This window comes from Staurois parvus, unplaced genomic scaffold, assembly GCF_062004578.1.
Source record: "Staurois parvus isolate SC_StPar_1 unplaced genomic scaffold, SC_StPar_1.0 ptg000548l, whole genome shotgun sequence".
Taxonomy (NCBI): domain Eukaryota; kingdom Metazoa; phylum Chordata; class Amphibia; order Anura; family Ranidae; genus Staurois; species Staurois parvus.
The window spans coordinates 9,468,484-9,492,284 of NW_028318344.1; the positions used below are offsets into that span (position 1 = coordinate 9,468,484).

Consider the following 23,801-nt stretch of genomic DNA (forward strand, 5'->3'; position numbering starts at 1 on the left):
CCCCATGCTCGCCTGACCTAAATCTAATAGAACACCTCTGGGATATCATGTTTCAGTCCTTCCAATGCCACCAGATTGCATCTCAGACTGTTCAGGAGCTCAATGATGCTCTGATCAAGATCTGGGAGGAAATACCCCAGGACACCATATGTCGGCTCATTAGGAGCATGCCCCGACATTGTCAGGCATGCATACAAGCACGTGGGGAACATACACACTACTGAGTACCATTTTGAGTTGCTGCAATGATATTTCAGCAAAATGGACTAGCCTGCTGCATCGCTTTTTCACTTTGATTTTTAGGGTATCTTTGAATTCAGTCCTCTGTAGGTTGATCATTTTCATTTCCATCAAACGATGGGGCATCCTTACATTCCTAACACATTACCCAGTCCATATCAGTATAAATATCCAGCATATTTTTCCCCAATGAGATCTGATGTGTTTTCAAACTGTTCCTTTATTTTTTTCAGCAGTGCATATTTAGGGTTTATATATAAATATATGCTGCAAATAGTGTCAAGTAGCTTATGTGTAAAAACATCTTAGTCATATGCTAACAAGGTCTTTGCTGTGATGAACTTCCTGACTGGCTGGGCCTGTGATAACTTTGTTGTCAGGGTTATAAAGCATTGTCTGACTGTACACAATGGAAACAGATGTAGGGAATTTTTCTTCAAAGAAATCTGTTTGGTTAATTGCCATGCCAGAGGATGCATTTGATTATTTTATTTCATCTGACATCAAAGCAATCAGCAGATAAGCCAATCAGAAACACTTTCAGCATTATTAACTGATATTAATCTGTATATCAACGGGAAGATTTAACTGCTAGGATGAAAGAATGATGAGAAGTGTAGCCAGGTGCTTGGCTAAGAATAAGAGTGAAAGAGAGACTGGCTGCAGCTGCTCTATGTAGCTGTTGCCCTGTGGTGCTGAACTGGTTACCAGCTATTTCACCAAGAGGTGGGAGCTGCTGAGCAGGAAGAGTTGAATAGATGGAGTCAGGCAGCACTGCACTGTTGGAGCTGTAGTCCAAAGGAGAGAGACTCTACTATGTAATCAAGAGCTTTTTGAATTACATTCCCCAAAAAAAAAAAAAGACCAGGAGGAGGTGAAAGAGCTGCATTTTCCCAAGACTGGAGAGTGCACATCACTGTCCTGTGTGCACCACCACTGCTGCATATCTGTGACCTAAGCTGGATTGCTGAGTTTGTGGGTGCCAACAGACAGTGCCACCTTGGTGCAGAGCAGACAGTGGACTAATTGCTCTGTGTGACCGGATTGTGTGCTGCAGTATCTCTGGGACTGGTGAGCTGCTGCTTCGGGGATTACGTTCCGCTGTTAGAGAGACTTAGTCTTTTAGGAAATGACCATATGGCCACCTAGTAGCCTTATTGCTGTCTGCAGGCTTGACTGGAACTATTCTCATGTGCACCAATGGTACAACTGTGCCCCAAAACTAGCTGGCTGAAAAGTTAGGACTAGAGTCCCCTTATAACTGTTATACCTTTACCTATTGCTTATGCTAAGAGGTAGCTCATAGGGGACAATGCACCATATCCTAGCCATTCTTCTTGAGTGCACTCTAGAGTAGTTATAGTATTATTTTTATGCATATTAATGCTTTAATGCACTGGTTATTGCTGACTTAGTGATTTATGAGTTAATTCCAGTCTAGTAGTGCAGAACTCTGTTTTAAGTTACCTTGGCATAGTGATTATACTGTCTAGCAGACTGTGTCTGAATGCCGGCAGGAAGGAGAGGAGGAGAAGTCGGTTTCAGCGGTTGCAGGAGGAAAATAGAGAGGATTGTTTTTTTAGTATATGTCGCCCCTGCTGCTCCTCCTATCCAAGTGTAAAACAGAATGTGACTGGGAGGCCACACGGCCCACAAAAAAGGAGGGTTGTGAAAAGAGATTCACAGAAAAGCGGCTACATAATGAACAGAACGTGACACTAAGGGAATAATTTCCAAAAATTATGCTTTATTACACACAAATGAATATGACATATGGGCATTTGCCCTGGTTTACCATCACCTCAGTATGAGACAATACACACAGACCTAAAACCATTTAAAATGACACAAAAACCGGTCTAAATGTATGTGTAGCAGGGAAAATGGCTACATGAGTCTAGTGTCCCTGCAACACAAACACACAGGTGAACACTTCCCTAGGGAGGTGTATCCAAAAATTATGCCATGGGCATACCATAATAGAGGATAAAAGGGATTAAACAGTAACCATAATGGCAAATCCCTATAAAAAAATCCAAAAAATTATGCTGTAAATATATATCTCACATGTATGCAATGGAGCAAGCACAATATGCGTCAAAAAGGAGAGTAGCAGGCCTCAGGCCTGTATGAAGGAAGACATAAATGTCAAATATATTGTACAATACATTCCTGTGCCGGCACAAGTGGTTGGGGCCCATTCATCTGTAATATAGATAGCTGTTTCCTAGAGCTCTTGGATGGGAATATGCCCCATTTATTTCCAGGATGGAAGAAAAGATGCACACAGCAGCACTCTGCTTGAAATGGTTTCTTCACCACTACATGTGGACTATACACTACTTTTTGTAGGAAAAAACAAGACACATCCCAAAGACTCTTCTGCCTGTTGAAATATATATGGTATATCTTGTTTCCTATACAAAGCACCATGATGTCCCCATCCTGTAGTGAAACAAACAATATGTGGGAAGTCACTGACAGAGCTCACACTCTATAGAAGATATATAGGTCATATAGATCACAGAGGACCATATATCTAATGTCCTGCAACAATCCACTCACCACCTGTGCTATGGATAACGGGAATGAAAGAGAAATCCTTCATAGGTACTGCCATACAGGGCCAAGGCGGCCAAGGAACCACCGCTGACATCCGCCGATATACCGCGGGTTCCAGCCCCTTCTCGGCGCTTGTGCTGCTTAGGCTTGCCTCATGGCTTGTAAAGATGGCTTCCTCCTTATGGGTCAGCGTGCGTTCCACCTAGTGCGCATGACCGGAAGTGACGTATCTGACGTATGACGTCAACGCGTTTCGCCGATGGGCGTATCTCACTCAGCTTCGTCAGGACCAATGAAACAACCACATTTCAATTTCCTATTTATAGTGGGTAAAGACCCACCCATTTATGCAAAAAGCCAACCTGCAGTTATTCCTAATGGAAGAAAGAAAGGGCTAAATACTTAGCACAGCTGCTGGTCATTATTGAATAAAATTAAAAAACAGATATCCGGAGACAACAGAGAGGGGAGAGACTTTAGCAATTTTGACGATACACATATTGATCAAAAAATCATGAATTAAATATATTCGTCAACTAAAGCACCCATCACACTCTAACCAGAAGGTGGCGATATTAATCAGAGAATCAACAAGTCTATCCACTGAATCAAATTATCAGAGAAACCCCTCTGAATTACCATAATATACCACAAGATGGCAATATAACCTGAAAATTCTCATTAAGGGTCACTTCAACAGAAATACCCCAATTTTTAAATATCCATCCTATGGTATAATTATTATTAAAGAAAAAAGGTACAAAGAAAGAAGTTAGCTCAAAATACCGTCCTGATACATATGGTTTGGAGCTATATTTAAACTCATAACTTGAGATCTTCCATATTGTTTTAGTTGTTTCCATATACATACATACTTTTTAAGGATTTAAGTGACATATTAGTGAAAGCAAAAATCCCACAAATTAACCACCACATGGCAATAATAAAGTACATGGCTCTAGCTATTTTTCCAAAAATACTTGGAGATCACATTCCACATTTAACCCCTTAGGGTGCAATGTATCAAGTTTATATATCCAATATTTTTCTTTTTTAAGCAGTTCTCTGTCAAAATCACCTCTCCTCTGTGGAAAGTGCAGTGCATAGAAACCTTTCACTTTCGTACCATCCAGTTTACCTCCATGATATTTAACGTAATGTTGGGCCAGATTACTATCAGGTTCATTAGATCTAATATCTCTAAGATGTTCACCTATTCGTACTTTAAGTTGTCTTTTGGTCTTACCTACATACATCTTTTTACAAGGACAGGTTAAGATGTATAATACTCTTACTGTAGAGCAATTTATGAGACTCTGAATTTTATAATGAGTATTATTTCCTGAATCATGAAAGGAATCCGTACGATCCACATATTTGCAAATTTGACATTTTCCACATTTAAACATCCCTTTAGTACGTGATTTTAACCATGTTGTTTGTTTTAATGGTTGATAATCTGAGTGAATGAGAAGATCACCAAGATTTGGTGCTCTTCTCGCTACCATCTGGGGGCGTTCGCCTACAATCTTACTCAGTCTGGGGCATTGAGTCAAAATCTTCCAATGTTTTTCTAATATCAATTTTACATCTTGCCATTGGGCTCCAAATTGGGTTATCATTCTAACAGGTTGATCACTCAACTTGGCCTTCACATCCTTTTTAGAGGATAATAAATCCTCGCGATCAGTTTGATATGCCCGTCTCCGAGCATTTCTAATTTGGGAATGGGAATATCCTCTTTCCCTAAATCTTCTATAGAGGTCCTGGGCCTCCATCCTAAAGTCATTGATATTTGAACAATTTCTCCGGCATCTCAAAAACTGTCCCACTGGAATCCCTGAAATCAGTGAACGCGGATGATAACTTCTTGCCTCTAATAGGGTGTTGGCGGCAGTGGGTTCATGGGGCATGGGGTGGGGTCACCACTGTGGTTGGGGGTGTAGTAAAAATACATCTCAACTATGTGGTTTTACCGCCCACAAATCGAAAATGTAAACAAGCTCTTACTTTCCTGTGCACCCTATAAGGCTGTTTTCACAGTGATGCACTGTGGTTTACCCGCACTGTGGGTGCAGCAAAGTGTACCTGCAGCTTTCCTGCGCTTTGGCATATATTTCTATTATAACTTGAGGGTGTATAAGACAAAATGGCAGTTGTAGAGATATGATCCACTCCAAAAGTCTACAGATAAGGAATTGCATTGCTAATTTTGTTCCTTGCTTCTCCGCATGCTCAACCTACCACAATTCAATGTTCTTCTTTTTCTCACTTTAGGGGGACCTGAAACGTTATCTGAGAGCCCAGCGGAAGGCAGATGGAATGACACCAGACCTTTTGACCTGTGACCTTACAACCTTACAGAGAATGGCATATGAAATTACACTTGGACTCATGCACCTTCATAAAAATAATTATATCCACAGGTACACCACTGCCTTATTTTTTTTCTATACAACACACACATCATTCAATGCTTTAGCATTTTCTTTAAAGATAAACTTTTTCTATAGATATGCTTTATGGACTAATTGTGTTTCATGAGATGATTATTGTAGCAAAAATGGATGGAGAAGAGAATAGGGGCAGGAAATCACTGACCCACGTGAAATGGAATATTACTGAAATTAAACAGCAGAAATCAGGAGATTATAAAACATTCATCCAGGAGTTACGGCATGTGGAATGTTCTTATAACACATCCTTACAGCTCATTAAAATGTTCAAGAGAGTCAGTAATTGGTACAAAAAAAATCTAACTGGGTGGCTCTTTATCTTTTTCATGATCTTTAAAATGTACATGTCAAGGTTTGCACAGTGACAGTCTCTGTAAAACCTTGTGATATATTATAAACGGTGACAATAGTCAGTGTCACAATGGGTGTGGCAGATTATAATCTGTAATATTAGCTAGTTGCTGGGGATATTGAAACTGCTTAGTAAACATGTCTGTGGGAAGGAAATGGACATCGATGGGGATATTGACACTAGTTAGTGAACTATGTCTGTGGCTAGGACATGGACACTGCTGGGGATGTGGACACTGATTAGCAAGGATTGTCTGTGGGCAGGATATGGACACTGGTGGGGATGTGGATGTGGGAGTGTAGGTAGTTCTCATTCAGAAATATCTCTGGAGGTTGTGTGGACACTGGAAAGTGAACAAACTCTGTACATCAATTTTTGTAAACCTTAGATTCCAAGGCAACTGTTACACTATATTGACAAAAGTATTGGGACACCCTCCAAATCATTGGATTCAGGTCTTCCAATCACCTCCATGTCCACACGTGTATAAAATCAAGCACCTAGGCATGCAGACTGCTTCTACAAACATTTGTGAAAGAATGGGTTGCTCTCAGGAGCTCGGTGAATTCAAGTGTGGTACCGTGATAGGTTGCCACCTGTGCAATAAGTCCATCCGTGACATTTCCTTGCTACTAAATATTCCAGGGTCAACTGTTAGTGGTATAATAACAAAGTGGAAGCATTTGGGAATAACAGCAACTCGCCCACGAAGTGGTAAGCAATGTAATATGACAGAGCAGGGTCAGCGCATGCTGAAGCACACACTGCACAGAAGTTGCCAATTGCCTACAGAGTCAATAGCTAAAGACCTCCAAACTTCATGCGGCCTTCAGATTAGCACAACAAGTGCGTAGAGCGCTTCATGGAATGTGTTTCCATGGCTGAGCAGCTGCATCCAATCCTTACATCACCAAGTGCAATGCAAAGCGTTGGGTGCAGTGGTGTAAAGCACGCCACCACTGGACTCTAGAGCAGTGGAGACATGTTCTCTGGAGTGACGAATCATGCTTCTCTGTCTAGACATGTCTGGATTTGGCGGATTGCCAGGAGAACAGTACTTGCCTGACTGCATTGTGCCAAGTGTAAAGTTTGGTTTGGGGGGTATTATGATGTGGGATTGTTATTCATGGTTTTGGCTTGACTCCCTAGTTCCAGTGAAGGGAACTCTTAAGGCGTCAGCATACCAAGACATGTTGGACAATTTCATGCTCCCAGCTTTGTGGAAACAGTTTGGGTTCCAACATGACTGTGCCCCAGTGCACAAAGCAAGGTTCATAAAGACATAGATGAGTAAGTTTGGGGTGGAGGAACTTGACTGGCCTGCACAGTCCTGGTCCTGACCTCAACCTGAAAGAACACCTTTGGGATGAATTAGAGCGGAGACTGTGAGCCAGGCCTTCTCGCCCACATCAGTGCCTGCCTCCCAAATGTGCTTCTGGAAGAATGGTCAAACATTCCCATAGACACACTCCTAAACCTTGTGGACAGCCTTCCCAGAAGAGTTGAAGCTGTTATAGCTGCAAAGGGTGGGCCAACTCAATTTTAAATCCTACAGACTAAGACTGGGATGCCATTAAAGTTTATGTGCGTGTAAAGGCAGGCATCCCAACACTTTTGGCAATATAATGTATGTCCAGATAGTCCTATAAGCAATGTTTCAGAAAATAGGGCAGTTTATCACTCTTCCTAAATCTTCCATGTAGCCGTAGTCACAAAAACCTCAACAAATAAAACTCTAATGTGCTTCACTTATAGAAAATGCCTAAAAAATATCTCCATGCTGTCCTTAGCAACTAATTCCAACTCTCTTATTACTGTAAGTTTGACTCCAATTGGTTTCTATGTACTTTTAATGTACACAGATTTCATAGACAGGTCAAATGTTCTTCCACCACCTAAATTGTAGCAGGCACTGTTATATAGCTCACTCCTTCAGTATTGGCACATCAGCACTGTTTGTTCCTAGTGCACACCAGCAGTTATGCAGGTTGTCTCTACAACACACACATATATCCTCCATTTTATCCCTTTAAAGGACCTGCAAGTACAGTAAAATACTACTTGACCAGCCAATAACACACTCAGATCTTAAGCCCTGTTGTGGGCAGTCAACACACAGCATTTTCGAGGACTAAGTGTTGTCAGCCCTACCCCTTGTCCTTTGATATGCTACTCAGCTACTCCCATTTTCAGATCTGTAGAGCATAAAGGCTACCAATTCTGTAGTACAAAATAAGGAGACTTTTTGAGAAAACACAGGAAGTATGCAGGGGACACAAGACAGCCCTGAATTTCTGCACTTATTAAGCAAATAGTGCAAAGTGCTTCCAATGGTATATTAAACCACTGGAAGCATTTCACTCTATCTGCTTGCTCTCCAAAAGGCAACAAATAAGGAAACTTTAATGATGGGATTTACATATACTTTAAAGGTTACAGAAGGACACTACAATAGTCTGTACTGACATTATAAATATATCTCTTCATATTAATACCATAGTGATTAATAGGTTTGTGGGTAGAATTGAGTTAAAATGTACAAAGTTAGATGGGAAATCTTCACAAAATGATGCACCTTTCTCATCTACATAACTAGGGGTCTGTTGAATACACAATGCCCCTCTTGCATTGTTGATATGATATCTAAAGCTAGCCAGAGACATGCAGAATTACATTCCTTACTGAAACATAAAGGTCCTTATCAGAAAAAAGCATATATATGTATGTATTCATTTGATACCCCCATTGAGAAGTATCTTAAAGGGACAATGACAACTGGCAGGAAAATAAAACCCATTTGATTGGCTGTACCCTCAAAAAAACAGACCTGTGTATGGTGATCAACTGCAGGTATAAGATGTCTGTGATATTTGTGGCTTGAGCGCTGCAAAGTAGAAAGCTGCTTGCACTGTAATGTTCTCCCTTTATGGGAGTAATTTGTTCAGATTTTTTCTGTTTTAGCAGACACAGTCTATTTTTGTCTGCAGGTGCAGATAATTGTCTTCCTTACAGAATTTTCTTTTTGTTGTATTTGCAGTGATCTTGCCCTAAGAAACTGCCTTCTTACCTCTGATCTGACTGTCCGAATTGGAGACTATGGCATTTCTCACAATAATTACAAGGTATGAGCAGCCTGAAATGCTTTAGAATAAACCAAGATGGAAAGAAGGCTGTGTGTTTATTTCAGTAGAGTTGTTTGTTCATTTTTACTTCCCTTCCCTCCATCAATCTGTCATTGGTAGGGGGTCCAAGACTAATGGCTGCTCCATTGGCAATGTTGGTAGCAAACATGCACACAGCACTCCACTTAATAACAGACTAGAATTTGAGAAGTGATATAAGCATGTTGGCTTTTCCTACCTATGTGAATGATAATGCCCTTTTTACAATGTCCACCACAGTTTGTCACCAACCCTACTGTGAACTATCATTACATAGACCTAGAATGTGCTATTAGAAAACTTTGAAATGGAACTATCATTTACCATCATACTTAACATAAATTGATAGAAAATAAATCTAAACTAAATCCTATTATTACATTGAGTAAATAGATCCATTTTCCAAAATATACCAATAAATGTTGCTGTTTATTACCACAAACGGTACATTGTTTTCAGTGGATGGGTGAAAATACATCCGCTGTGTACACAGATTACAAACCATACATAGAAATAGGGATTTTATTAATATTAGCCCAAATCATGTATGGTTCTTTATATCAGTCTTCCCCAAAGTGACATTTCAATCATAGGTATTTGATGTGTTAAAGAACAACTTAATTCAAGAACAAAAATGTAATCTATTGCAGTTTACAATCCTTAGATGAGGTGTTTGCATTATATTTCTTTTTTTAAGCTAAGAACATTTTCAGCAAATACCAAAAATACCCGTTGATCTTGCCAGAAATACAGGGGTTTATTGACCAAAGCTGGATAGTGCAAAATCAGGCTCACTTCTGAATAGAAACCAATCAGATTCCAGGTTACAGCCAAAGCTTAATTAAACAAGCTGAAGCTGATTGGTTTCTTTGCAGAAGTGAGCCTGATTTTGCACTCTGCAGCTTTAGTAAATAAACCCCACTTCCTGGGAGCTGCACTGAAGAATATCTTCCTTCCTAGCTCTCTGGTGTACACTACCAATTGCCCTTCCCTCCATGTAATGGAGATGAAGAGGTGCAAACATATTTGTAGTCCATTTCAAGAGAGCAACATAGGATGACCAACCATGGCTCCCATAGATACAATGGAGGACTGATGTAGCCACCCAGGAATAGGAGTTGTGTTATTTGCACGATTACCAAAAAAAGAAGATTGAAAAAAAAGAGAACAAATGGAGCCACCACACCAAGAACTAGTAAGCTGCAATGTGTTACATTTTTGGTTTGGGGTTTATGTACACTTTAAGTCATGGTTTAGAATCTTATATCTCCCGGGGAGCTCCAGAGATGACGTCTCCCAGCCATAATTTTGGTTCTATTCCTTGTTCCCATCTACTACAGACTGTACTCACTCACCCTGTTCCATAGCATATATTAAATAAAAAGTTTGAAAAGAAGAGTAGGATGCAATTGTAATGGCAGTGGCAGGTGTGTACGCCTAAAAACCTAAGGCACAGTTGCGGGTTTGCGGCCCGCGTTTGCATGGGTATGGCAGCTGATTCATTTGAATTGGCTGCTGTGCCTGCGTTTCACACAGGAAAAGGTTCTTGCAGCATTTTGAAACCACAGCCACCAGGAAATCGCATGGTACTTCTGTATCATGCGATCTACCTGCTTTCCCACATGGAAGAAAAATATATTTGAAATATATTTTAAAAATATTCTTCCCAAATATATTGCCGTATATTTGAAATGCTTAAATTTTGGCCATATTCAATATATTAAAAATATATATATATATATATATATATATAATTTTTTTTTTTTTTTTTGCATGTTGCCATGCGTTTTTATTACAAAATATATGAAAAATATTTTTAAAAATACATTTCAACTATACTCTATCTCTTTGAAAATACAAATCTAAATTTTTGGAATGCATTTACAAATACCGTATTTGTAAAAATATATGTTAAAAAGACTTTTTTATATGTTACAAAAAAATCTGAATATATTTTTAAAAAATATATTTAAAAAAAATACATTTTTTAAATATATTCTTCATATATTTTTATTCCATATGGGTTTCCCGCACACACTGCAGTTTTAGATGCGTGGGGGTGCCATTAAGATTGAGTGGCAGCCCTGTGCATCTTTAGAGCAGCGCATTTTGGCTGCGAGTGGTTGCGGGAACAGCTGTAATTCCCGCACCCGCAGCCTCCTGTGACAGTGTGGGGTTTATTTACTAAAGCTGGAGAGTCCAAAATCAGACTCCCTTCTGCATAGAAACCAATCAGCTTCCAGGTTTCATTGCCAAAGCTTCATTGAACAAGCTGAGGTTAGAAGCTGATTGGTTTCTATGCAGAAGGGAGTCTGATTTTGGACTCTCCAGCTTTAGTAAATAAACCCCTGTGAGTCTAGCCTTAGTGTGGAGATTTTAACACCAGAGCTAAATACTCTAGCATCCAACAAACACTGAAATGTGCATTTTAAATGGACTGACTATATAAATTGATTTTTTTATTCTTTTTTCTTTTTTATGTATAGCTAACAAAATTTTAATGAATTAGCAAACACACTCATTTTCCTGAATCGGTAAATTAGGCTAATGTTTTTGGCCCAATTGATTCATAACCTACTGAGCATTACTGCCTAATCAGTCAATATTTTAACTGAAGACATATTTGGTTACGTGTGCCATCTCGCTTAAAGCAGATTTGGGGGGATGATAGAGTGGAAGGTGATATCGGTGGTAGTGAGGGGGTTCAGGATTTTTAGGGGAAACAAGCAGAGTGGGAGTTGACTGTGGAAAGTTAGGGGGTGAGGAAAAAGAGAAGATAGAGTGACAGGTGATCATGGACCAGGAGGGAGATAGAGATAGTGGAATGAGAAATGCAACTACAGGTGTACCTCGGTTTTCGAACACCTCCGTTAACGTAATTTTCGGTTTACAAATGAAAGTTCATTGAAAATAATGCTTCGGTTTACCAATTTTTTTCACAATATGAAGCAAGTTTCCCCAGGATGCATTGCGCCTGGGAGGTTTATAGTGCCGGGCCCATGCCTTTAAAGTGCATTTTATAAAGAGTTTTGAACAGATAAGACTTTTTATAACTTTTTTCTGACCTCCAGAACAGATTAATTGGTTTTCAATGCATTTACAATTTTTTTTCGCAATACGAAGCAAGTTTCTCCAGGAATTGCGCCTGGAATGTTTATAGCGCCGGCCCCGTGCATGCTGGAGTCTGTGGATAGCACATGGCGTCGAGTGTGGAGGTGTTGGAGCAGTTTTGGAGCCATTCTGGAAATTTTTAATCATGTCCCTGTACAGTATTTATGCCGTTAAAGTGCACTTTATAAAGAGTTTTGAACAGATAAAATACTTTTTTTTTTAAACTTTTTGCTGACCTCCGGAACGGATTCATTGGTTTTCAATGCATTCCTATGGGAAACTGCGTTTCGGTTTACGAATTCTTCGCAATACGAAACGTCCCAGAAAACACATTAAATTCATAAACCAAGGTATGCCTGTACTTGTGGACCAAGAAGACATAGAAAGAGAGAGTATAAGCTGATCATTGGAAGGGGGGCATGCAAGGGAGTGATGACAGCAGAACATTGAACATTTCCATGGCAACAGGGGCAATTACTCAGCTACCGTAGCAATGGGGCAGATCCTGAGTGGGATTTCTCTTTGCTGCCTCATTCCTCTGTTATCTGCATGAGTCACTTCTGACAGCTTTTCCTGACACCGAGAGAAAAAATGTTGACAAGGGAGGACAGCTCCAGAACACAGCCTGTGACGGATAGCCACAGTTCTGCATGTTCTTCTCTACTGTATGAAGGGGGTGTGCATCTTCCCTCCAATCAGGGCTCGGAGCTCCCCTCCCTGAGATCTGCACTGTGAAACTTCATATCCCCCTGCCTGCTTTGATCTTTGTGGTTTTAGAAAAAGAATAAATGGCTGCAGATAAATAGGTACTACTTATGTCAGAGGATGTGTTTCATCTCTGTGTATCACTTGAGGCCAGTCAGTTCACTGGGTATATATGAGGGTTTTCAACCACTTTAACCCTAATATTTCTGCTAATGTTTTCATATTTAACTCATATGCAGTGGGGTTTATTTACTAAAGCTGGAAAGTGCAAAATCAGGCTTATGTCTGCATAGAAACCAATCAGCTTCTAACCTCAGCTTGTTCAATTAAGCTTTGGCAATAAAACCCGAGAGCTGGTTGGATTCTATACAGAAGTGAGCCTGATTTTACACTCTCCAGCTTTAGTAAATAAACCCCAGTGTGTTCATGGTTCAGTTATACATGAATACATGGATCAGTAGGAGGTAATGCCACTTGCACATGCACAATAAGAGGGGCTCCCGAACCAGGAAAACAGAGAAAGCTGCTAGTTGACAGTGAGCATTCCGCTCCCCCCCCCCCCCCCTTTATACCCGGCCCCACAGTGGCCATAATATCATGTAAACTTCAAGGTGGCTATCCATAAATAACTATTTTATTTTTTATATCCAGGAGGATTACTACATTACTCCAGATCGACTCTGGATCCCATTACGTTGGGTTGCTCCAGAACTTTTAGATGAAGTTCATGGAAACTTAGTTGTGGTAGACCAGAGCAAGGAAAGCAATGTCTGGTGAGTGTCTTGTTCATCACCTTTATCCTGTACTAGATTTGCTTTTTTTGTGTTTCTCCAGAGGCAGCTGATCTGTTTATTTTTATACAAGCAGTCTACACTGTTGTAATGCATTATTTACAACATGACACATCACACCGTGCATATTTATTATTTTCACTGGCCTAGAACTGTCGTGATTTCTGAAATTGCAGACAGTATAAAAATAAGCTTGATTCCTATTTTAACATGCAGATCCGCAGATTTCACATATTAATGGATTAAATGTATCAGGAGAGTAAGACTTCCAGCCTTCTTATGTATATTTGCTTACTCACACCAGGCACATTATTATGTATTTTGTAGGCAAGAGAAAATATATTGTTTCCAGTAGAACCTGTTGCATTTGTTGCAGATATACTGTAGCTTTCTTCCTAAACAATTTGTAATGGACAGTTTTAACCAATCAGAATTTAGACAGTTAATAGACAATAAAAGAGACATCTACTGAGTTCAACCAAAATGATTGAGCACAGTTTTACCGCCCCCTTAACTACTAGCCTGAACAGAGGCATGCAGCTGCTCAAGGCCATACACGTGCCACAGCTGTACTATGGGTCAGAAATGGAAAAGCATTTCGTATTCGGTGGCCATTACCGCTGCCAACTGTGACCCATGCAAGTCTATGGGGCATTGTCACAGCCACCACACAACTGCAAGCAATGCACTTAGTTGCACATGGTGATGTGGCATTTACAGGGTTAAATCAGGCAGTAAGGAGACACCTGAATGGCACCTGAGAGACTTGAATATATAGCAAGTGCCAGACAGGCTAGATTTATTTAGTATTTTATGTTTTTTTTCTATGGTAGTGCTAACTATGTTATTTGATCCTAGACATTTTGTCAGTGTTCTTGTTGCTGGAAACTCAATACCACCTCATGTACACAGGGCTGAAAAAACACACACTGAGAGCACTTGAGCACTCATTCATTCCAATGGTCCTATATACACTGCTCCAAAAAATTAAAGGAACACTGTTTAATCAGAGTATAGCATCAAGTCAATTAAACTCCTAGGATATTGTTCTGGTCGGTTAAGTAGTAGAGGGGGTTGTTAATCAGTTTCAGCTGCTTTGCTGTTAATTAAATTAACAACAGGTGCACTAGATGGGCAACAATGAGATGACCCTCAAAACAGGAATGGTTTTACAGGTGGAGCCCAGTGACATTTTTTTCCCTACTCATCTTTTCTGACTGTTTTTAACTAGTTTTGCATTTGGCTAGGGTCAGTGTCACTACTGGTAGAATGAAGCGATACCTGGACCCTACAGAGCTTGCATGGGCAGTCCAACTCCTCCAAGATGGCGCATCAATACATGCCATTGCCAGAAGGTTTACTGAGTCTCCCAGCACAGTCTTAAGAGCATAGAGAAGATTCCGGGAGACAGACAGTTACTCTAGGAGAGCTGGACAGGGCTGTAGAAGGTTCTTAACCCATCAGCAGGACCAGTATCTGCTCCTTTGTCCAAGGAGGGACAGGATGAGAACTGCCAGAGCCCTACAAAATGACCTCCAGCAGGCCACTGGTGTGAATGTCTCTGACCAAATAATCAGAAACAAACTTCATGAGGGGGGGCCTGAGGACCTGATGTCATCTAGTGGGCCCTGTGCTCACTGCCCGGGACCATAGAGCTTGATTGGCATTTGCCATTGAACACCAGAATTGGCAGGTCTGCCACTGGCACCCTGTGCTTTTCACAGATGAGAGCAGGTTCACCCTGAGGGAAGAACAAAGAGAGGGCGCACAGGCCTAGTGCATTACCATAAAAAATGTTTAATAAGAAATAAAATAGGTGTTGTACTCACAAACGAGAATAAAGTCAAGGCACATCATAAAAGAACAGCTGGGTCAACACCACGCTGAGTAACAGTCCGCAAATGGGAGTGTAGACATCCAATAGGCTGATGCGTTTCGAGGACTTGCCTCTTCCTCAGAGCCACGACAATGCCTGGCCTCATGTGGCCAGAGTATGCAGGCAGTTCCTGGAAGATGAAGGAATTGATACCATTGGATGGCTCCCATGCTTGCCTGACCTAAATCCAATAGAACACCTCTGGAATATCATGTTTCGGTCCATCCGACGCTGCCAGGTTGCACCTCAGACTGTCCAGGAGCTCAGTGATGCCCTGCTCCAGATCTGGGAGGAAATATCCCAGGACACCATCTGACATCTCATTAGGAGCTTCCCCCAATGTTGTCAAGCATGCATCCAAGCATGTGGGGGCCATACACAATACTGAATACCATTCTGAGTTGCTGCAATGAAACTTCAGCAAAATGGACTTGCCTGCTGCATCATTTTTTCACTGTGATTTTTGAGTGTCTTTGAATTCAGTCCTCTGTAGGTTGATAATTTTCATTTCCATCAAACGATGGGGCATCCTTAGGTTCCTATCTCCTTACCCAGTCCATATCAGTATAGATATCCAGCATGATATTTTTCCCCATTGAGATCTGATGTGTTTTCAAAGTGTTCCTTTAATTGTTTTGAGCAGTGTATATTATTAGTAATATGGTCGATGAAATCCATAAATGGCTTTAGGCACATTTTTTAAGCAGCTTTTTTCCCACCAAGAGAAAAGGCTTTTAGGGGAGCAAATTCTCAGTGTGCATGACATCTAAAGCCAGTTGTGGTCAGTTTGAAACCTGATCTGGTGTGTAGACTACTACTCTCTATGCACAAAATCCTATTTGAGGTTGTCTGCCTGAAGAGACAATGAAAGCCAGTTTTCTTTTTTCAGGTTTTTTTTTCTTTTATTTTTACCTGATGATCCAGCCAGCAACACACTTCCTGTCCTAGGGTGACAACACTCAGTCACTGTACTGTTTATATCTAGAAGCAGAATTGTCACTCTAGGTTGCTCTACAAACACCTCCACCTAATTTTGTTTGCTTAAAGAGGAGTGATTTTGTAGTTCACTGAAGATAGCTGGAAAGCCTAAATCATTGTTTGATCATCTGTACTAGCAGAGAATGTACTCAGCCTTAAAAAAGAAAATGAAACCTATCACATATGCGTGTAGCGCTACCCTCTTGAGGGCCGCTGTGTTTCTAGATCCCCCTAAGCTTCACACAGCCAGGCAACACACATTTCCCACTCTTGTATCCCCAGTCTTTACAGATAAGTACCAAAAGCCCCTTATGGGCTAGGGACTCTGAGCCCCTCTGAAAGTTAGCACAGATTGTTGCAAACTACATGCAAATTTATATGTAACAAAAGTGGTGCTTTAACTCATATACATATAATAATACATATAATAACCAAAATACTTTATAAGAATTGTGATAGTTCAATCAAAATTTAAATAGTGCTTGAAAAGTGTTTGTTCTATACGATGTGCTCCAAAAAGCTGAAACTTATCAGGGACAGTGCTCCACCGTGACTTTGTGCACTTCCACCTAAATATATGGATAGCCGCTCACCTCATACAGTGGACCTTTAAACAGGGGCGGACTGACAACTCATGGGGCCCCCGGGCAGTAGGGGATCATAGGGCCCCTGTGTCCTTGCCCAAACTCAAAAAAGCCTATGAAAAAGGTACCAGGGGCATCTCATGGGGCCCCCTACTGACCCCGGGCCCTCGGGCGGTGCCCAAGTTTCCAAATGGTCAGTCCGTCCCTGCCTATAAATTAATATAGGTCGACCAAACATAGTAATTCCACCAAAAGTGCTTCAGATGGCAGCAAAGAGCTGATTACAGGCACCACCTTAGATGACACTATACACAGAACTCTTCTCAGCTTACACTCCACATGTAGGAAGAAAAGGGGACAGCTACCATAGCATAATACCATTTATTTCAGAATAAAATGTGTTCCAGAATAACACTCACATGGTATTGAACATAACAGATTGGTTTTTACACAAAACTTCTGGTTCGCAGGTAAATCTGCAATGATGTCACTAGGATCCGCCTCCGCGTTACACCACCAACCATGTGGCTTTGTCAGGGAAACTGACTCTTTGAAGGTCACAATGTACAGGAGTTTGTTGGTGAAATCTTGTTAAAGGACCCATGCTATGCAAATTGAAAAGAAGACTCCTATATTATGATTGACTGTAACTATGTGGCTCTCAGGCCTTCTTTGTACTCTTTTCCAAAATGCACTAATTTATGCTCAGTAATACACAATTCACAGTGTGTTGCAGTTCTATAATTTTTAATGAAATCCTAACACACTTTTCCAGCTTACCCTGATACATGTACATTTCATTGCCTCACATAAGTGAAAAGCCAGCCTCAGTTACAGTATTATTGATTTAAATGGACAAATATATATGACTTAGGCTAGCATGGATATTTTTTTCTAATTTATTTCATACTAAAAAGTTCAAATTCAGCAGAATGTTCACATGTACTCTAGAGAGGGACTAACCTGTCCATATTGCTTCACTATATTGTCTGATGCTCTGTTAAAGGTCTCTAGGAGTTACAGTATGGGAACTCTTCGAATTTGGAAGTCAGCCATATCGTCACCTGTCAGATGAGGAAGTGCTGACATTTGTGATCAAGGAGCAGCAAATGAAACTGGCCAAGCCTCGACTTAAGCTACCCCATTCAGATTACTGGTAAAATCATCTCTAGACCAATAAACTTAAACCAATTCTGATTACAAATTGTGATGAAGTGAAAACGTTATAATACTGAACACACTTGTAGAATTCTGTAAATGTCAAGTTTTTGTTAAAGTCAAGAGGAGTTTATTTGTAACTGAATGTTATACTGCAAATTCCTATCACATGGATTGTATAGTATTCTTGTCTTTTGATTGGTGGACAGGGATGGTACTGAATCAGTGTCTCTATGGACATGTAACTGGTGGTGTCAGTACAGTACTGATTATATCTCTATGGACATGTATTTGGTGGTGTCAATATGGTACTGATTGTGTTTCTGCTGACTTTTTTTTTGTGATGTCAGCATGGTACTGATAGTACCTCTATGGCCATATTTCTAGTGGTGTCAGTAAAGAATTGATTTATGGCAGTATACAGTAAACATATTGGCGCTGTGAGCATGTTTCTGGTTGTAATTGCAATAATTTGATTTTAATTCATATACTGTAAGTATGATCTTGCTGCTGTTGCAGTATTGTAAGTCTCGGTTTATTAATTGTGGTCTGTATGCAGTTTGAGTGTTTGGAGAGGGGGAGAGAGTGACAGAAAATAGCTGACCTAGTGGAGGAAAAGTTTAAATCCTGCCCATTATAAGCTTATAAATAAATAAAAACAGTGCCCAGCAGGAGTGCATGGTGAAAAGACCTGAGTTAAAAAGTGCAACCCTTAGTGGCTTTTGTGCATTGAGCCGTGGCCCAGTGCAAAATTCAGACCTGTGCCAATGTACCATTTTTTATGGACTTGGTTATCCTATCAAAGGTGCTGTAATATAATTTGTCTGTTAATTATTACTGTTTGTTTTTTAAACATGTTTCATTGCTTGCATGTATCTCCTGTGCTCAGTCTATAGTCCCCAACTGATCATATACAGTGGCAAACTGGTGTCATCGCTATTACTATAATACAAGCTAACCAAGCTTTGCTAAAATTGATAGAGTGTCTCTAGATGTACTTTATTCATGTGAAGGGTGCTATTTCACCTGGATATGTGGTAATGAACCAAACAATATTTGTACCAAGAGAAGTAAGAGCAGGGCATTGGCAAAGTTATCGGGCATGGCAGGTTTCTCCAACTGATTATGTCCCTGGGTCTGTCCCTGGACAAAACAACCAAAGTTTATTTCAACAACCTTCTATCATTCTCCCAATTTTATGCTCGTTAACAGAATTATCATGTTATGAAGAAATGAGCAATCCATATCTCTTGCTATACTACATGATATGATTTATATTTTCTACATTGGTAAAACAATCTCCTATATATTAATATATATTTCTGTAATTTTTTTAGGTATGAAGTGATGCAGTCCTGTTGGCTATCTGTTGAACAAAGACCTACAGTAGAAGAACTTCATCTACAGCTCACATACTTGTTAAATGAATGCTCCAATCAGACAGAGGAGAGTTTTGAGTGGCGGTGGAATGCACTTAAACCAAGCAAATCTTCAGTGGGCCCTTTGCGTCACTCAGATGAGATTTCTGCATTTCCACTACTAGATAACTTTAATGGTGGGGATGGATTTCATGCAGATATGGATGACATCTTGACTGTAACAGAAAGCAGCCGTGGACTTAACTTTGAATATATGTGGGAGAAAGCCAGACTGGGACGATGGAAGGCAAACTCACAATGCCAAGACTATCCATCTAATAATGGGAGTTTGACTGTGCCTGCTAATCCATTTTATGACTCTAGCCATCAGCATTCACGTCAGAGTTTGGAGACTCCGAGTGTGGTTCCAGTTATCAGTGCTCGTAGTCCATCAGTAAGCAGTGAATATTACATTCGCTTGGAGGAACATGCAGACAGAGAAAGTGGTGTGGACTGTACTGTCTGTGCACCAAGTCCGATCTATGAGAGAAAGTATGATATGCAGGAGCAAAGAACACTTCATCAGCGCTTGTCCCTTGGGAGCCCAGCTTCCCCAATTGAACCACTTTTTTCTTCAGACTGGGACCCACTTGAAAGTGGCAGAACTAGTCCAGATGATCCTCCTGCTCATCTAATATTACATGAAGTTCCTAAACTTATAGATAGATGGACACCTAGTAACAATAATCCCTTTATAACTGTAGGAAGAGACCTGCCTCGTTATGTAAACCCATTCCGCGGCTCAGTTGAGAGAGACTTGTCAAGACAGGTACAGGAGACCTCCTTAATGGAGCCATCTTTGCCTGATGTCTTTTCTTCTGATTCAATCCTGAATGTTTACAGAGACATTGAAGATCATAGAAGGAGCTGGGATTCTGATACTCTTGAAGAGAGGGGTGCTGGGGAAACCCTTGCTGGAGACCCAGAGTCTTTGGCAGAATTTTTGGATGATCGAGCTTCACCTTGGGATTGTGAGCCCTCACTAATGGAAGACCAGAGCACAGAAAGCAGCAGCAGTAGTACAGATAATAGCAGTCACCGCAACATGCCCTCTTGTCCCTTGTGTAGTAGAGGTGTGATGGGCAGTCTGCAGAGATGCTCTTGTGCTATGTTGCGTGGAGATGTGGTAATTGACTGGACCACACATGTTGCCATGCATCAGGATCATTATGGCTTAGATGATGATTCTTCTTTAAAAGTTGAGCAAGGTTCTCTATCTGAGTGTTCTATACCTGCTCGAACTTTTGGTGATGGAGATCTCTATGCTGGACCCTTTGGAGACAGTCTTTGTGCTGCAGAACACCAAGAGTTTTATGATCCTTTAATGGGAGCAGCTGTGAAAAGCTATGACATTCAGGACTATCGTAACCGCAGTCAATTAAAGACTTATGAATCACTACAAAAGAGTATTACCAACCACCCCCCTTCCCCTTTCATAGGAATTTCCAACTCAATGGCCAATTGCAGTGTAATTGTCCCTATTGAAATCCCACCTCTTTCCACACTTGCAGAAAGCATAGAAGAAGAGGAGACAATTGAGATTGCTCCAGATGTGTTAAAACAATTCCCATTGAACCATAACACACTAAACTCAGTGAAAACACCACAGGACTCTAGGGCAACATTAGATTCTGTTGATTCCTTGGACATCCCTTCAAACACCAGCTCATCAGATGTATGTAGTCCTTCATCTCACTTTTCATCTCCTGGGCAAAAGTTTGGAGACAGTGGCTATGATACAGAAAACACATTTTCTCCAGAGTTCATCATTAAAGATGTTAAAGAGGAAAAGGAAGAAGACATGGGTCTTAAAGATTTGAAGCTACCCTTGACTCCTATATCAGAGTCAACAAGTGACTTGACTTTGACAGAAGATTTTTCTGAACCACAAGCTACACCTATGGAAGAAGAATCTTCTCTTAGAACATTAAATCTTGCAACACCTTACCGAGATTCTGCTTACTTTTCTGATTATGATAATGAAACAGATAAACATGGCAGAGCTGCATGTCAGAAGCTTGAAGGTGGTAATACAAATGGGGTGTGTACAGAGGAAATATCTGTTGTTATATCAACTGCAGAAGAAGACCAGAGTCATGAGACTCATGAAGTTAAAAGCATAGAAGATGCCAGTCCACACAAAGAATCTGTTGAGGACACATTTGAAGAATGTTCCAAAGCTGAAAATAAAGAACAAAATCATCATAAGATAGACATGCTAGAAGGTAATGTTAAAGGAGGTGAAGAAGAGATTTTGAACTGTAATGGTGGAACAAACACAGTACCAGAGGACAATATAAGTCAAATTGTCTGTGAAAAATCCTGTGTAAATTTACAGGAAGTAAATAAAGACCATTTTCCCATTATAGATCAGAGAAATTCAAATGAAAACATGCTAAAAAAATCAGAAAGTGGCTTTGTAGTACAGGTCTGCAAAGAACAGCTACTTGTCTCCCTGAGAGAAAATGTGACCAGGAATGTTCTATCTACCTTTGAGTCAGGAACTGTAAATTCATGTGTTTTGAAAGACCAAGCAGTTTTAAAGTTGTGGTCTATGGAGCCCAAAACAAATCCATATATCGAAGAAAAATTAAAGAGTGAACTTTTGTATAAAGAATCATCTGAACTCACTGAGCCTGGGGAAAACAAGTCTCCAACAAGTGATCTCACTCTGGCCATAACAGATTCCACTGAAGAATCCTCTACAGTTAAGCTGAATGAGGATCAAGATGAACCTGAAAACATTGAACCAGAAACACACAAGTTGGAAGATGAATTAATGGATGGAAAAGAAGATTGTAAACATGAACCCAACGAAGACACTGCTTCATTGTCATTAGAACAAACCCTTGACAACAGTGAGATGAACCCAGGAGACCATCCTACCGGAGAAAAAGATTGGTCAGTGCCAGATCATAGAGCACTCTTTCTAGATTTTGGATCATTTACAGCTTCTGGGAGTGAAGCTATTAAAGGTATGCCATTTATTTCTGAACAGGAAACACCTCAAGTTTTCTTTACAGGTTTTATTTTTAAACATATATGACACAAATTGAGCAGCATGCTTAGGTGTTATTTAGCTGTATTTCCAGAGCTTAATCTTTAAATACATTTTGCATCCAAGTATTTTATACTGCATACTACTACAATGCTTTGTAACCTTTGTCTTCAGATGTGCATGGCAGTCCTATTATGTTCCTTTGGTTGGCTTTCTTTATGGCTGTCCTAGTTGCTTGCGTGTCTTGCTGACTAACATATACTGTAGTAGTTAAGAAAACTAAAAGGTTTGATTTTTATTGATATGTTTGGGATTAACACAGGGGTAGATTTATTAAAGGATAAAAAGAACTATTGCTTTGCAAGGGAACTTTCAATTAGCTCAGTGAATGTGGCGAACATTTACTTTGCAAGTAATACATTATCATGTGCAAGGAAAAGTAAAAAACAAGATTTTTATTTGCGTGTGTTTGGATAGGTAAAGTCAATGCAGATTCACCTCATTTACTAAACTATGTCAAAATTCACTTTGCTAAGTCTTCTATTAGTAAATCAATCCCACTGGGTGTGAAGCAAATCATTTTATTGGATATGATGCTAAAACTAGCCTTAGACTGGGACGTTATAACAACCAAAACTGAATCTTTCCACATTTATCAGAGTGTAATCCTTAACTGATAATTATGTTTCTACTGTACAAAGGGACTTATCTAAATGCATACTGTAGGCCCTTTATCAACTGCAGTCCTCAAGTACCCTTTTAGTACCGGTTCACATATATGCAGATTGGATGCGTTTTGAAACGCACCCAATCCACATGACATGGGAAATAACATTTCTTCCTATGGTGCCTGTTCACATATGTCCAGTGCACTGGCAGTGCGGTTTCAGTGAAGATTGAGAAAAAATCATGTAAGATTTCTGAGCAGTGTGGTCTAGTTCAGGTGCGGATTATAGGCTATTGACTTCTATGGGAACCGTTTCTAAACTGAACCTGTCATCAGTTGTAAACAGGATAAAATCCTGTCCTAAACCTGATCTAATCCTGTCTTGAACCTGATGTAAACATGACCTGAACCGCTGAACAACTACTGTACCAATTAGCTGTGAAACCTAAGCTTCAATCCGCACCACACATGTGTGAATCAGCACTCAACCTCCACACAAACACTCTACTAAATAGTCATTTTGAGGATTTAATTATTAAGACAGTGATACTGTGGTTGATTTACTAAGGAAAATAGTATGTTCACTTTGCAAGGGAATTTTCTGCAGAGCTTAGTGAATGTGGTGAAGTTCTGGTGACTTCTGTCGTCCAATTGTGTGCAACCACAATTATTTTATTTTCCTTGCATGTGGTTGGGTATTCTTTGAAAAGTGAAATTTCACCACATTCATTAAACAATGGGGAC

General features: G+C 40.2%; 1 protein-coding gene across 2 annotated transcripts in view; it reads left to right on the top strand.

Annotated features, from left to right (window-relative positions):
* LMTK3 (lemur tail kinase 3) overlaps positions 1-23,801 on the top strand; it is a 181,856-nt gene that overhangs the window by 132,807 nt on the left and 25,248 nt on the right. For both annotated transcript variants that reach the window (XM_089690991.1, XM_089690992.1), the window contains exons 8-12: positions 5,080-5,228; positions 8,648-8,732; positions 13,239-13,360; positions 17,823-17,972; positions 19,312-22,367. In XM_089690991.1, coding sequence (XP_089547117.1) covers positions 5,080-5,228; positions 8,648-8,732; positions 13,239-13,360; positions 17,823-17,972; positions 19,312-22,367 — 3,562 coding nt within the window. The remainder of the gene's footprint in view (positions 1-5,079; positions 5,229-8,647; positions 8,733-13,238; positions 13,361-17,822; positions 17,973-19,311; positions 22,368-23,801) is intronic.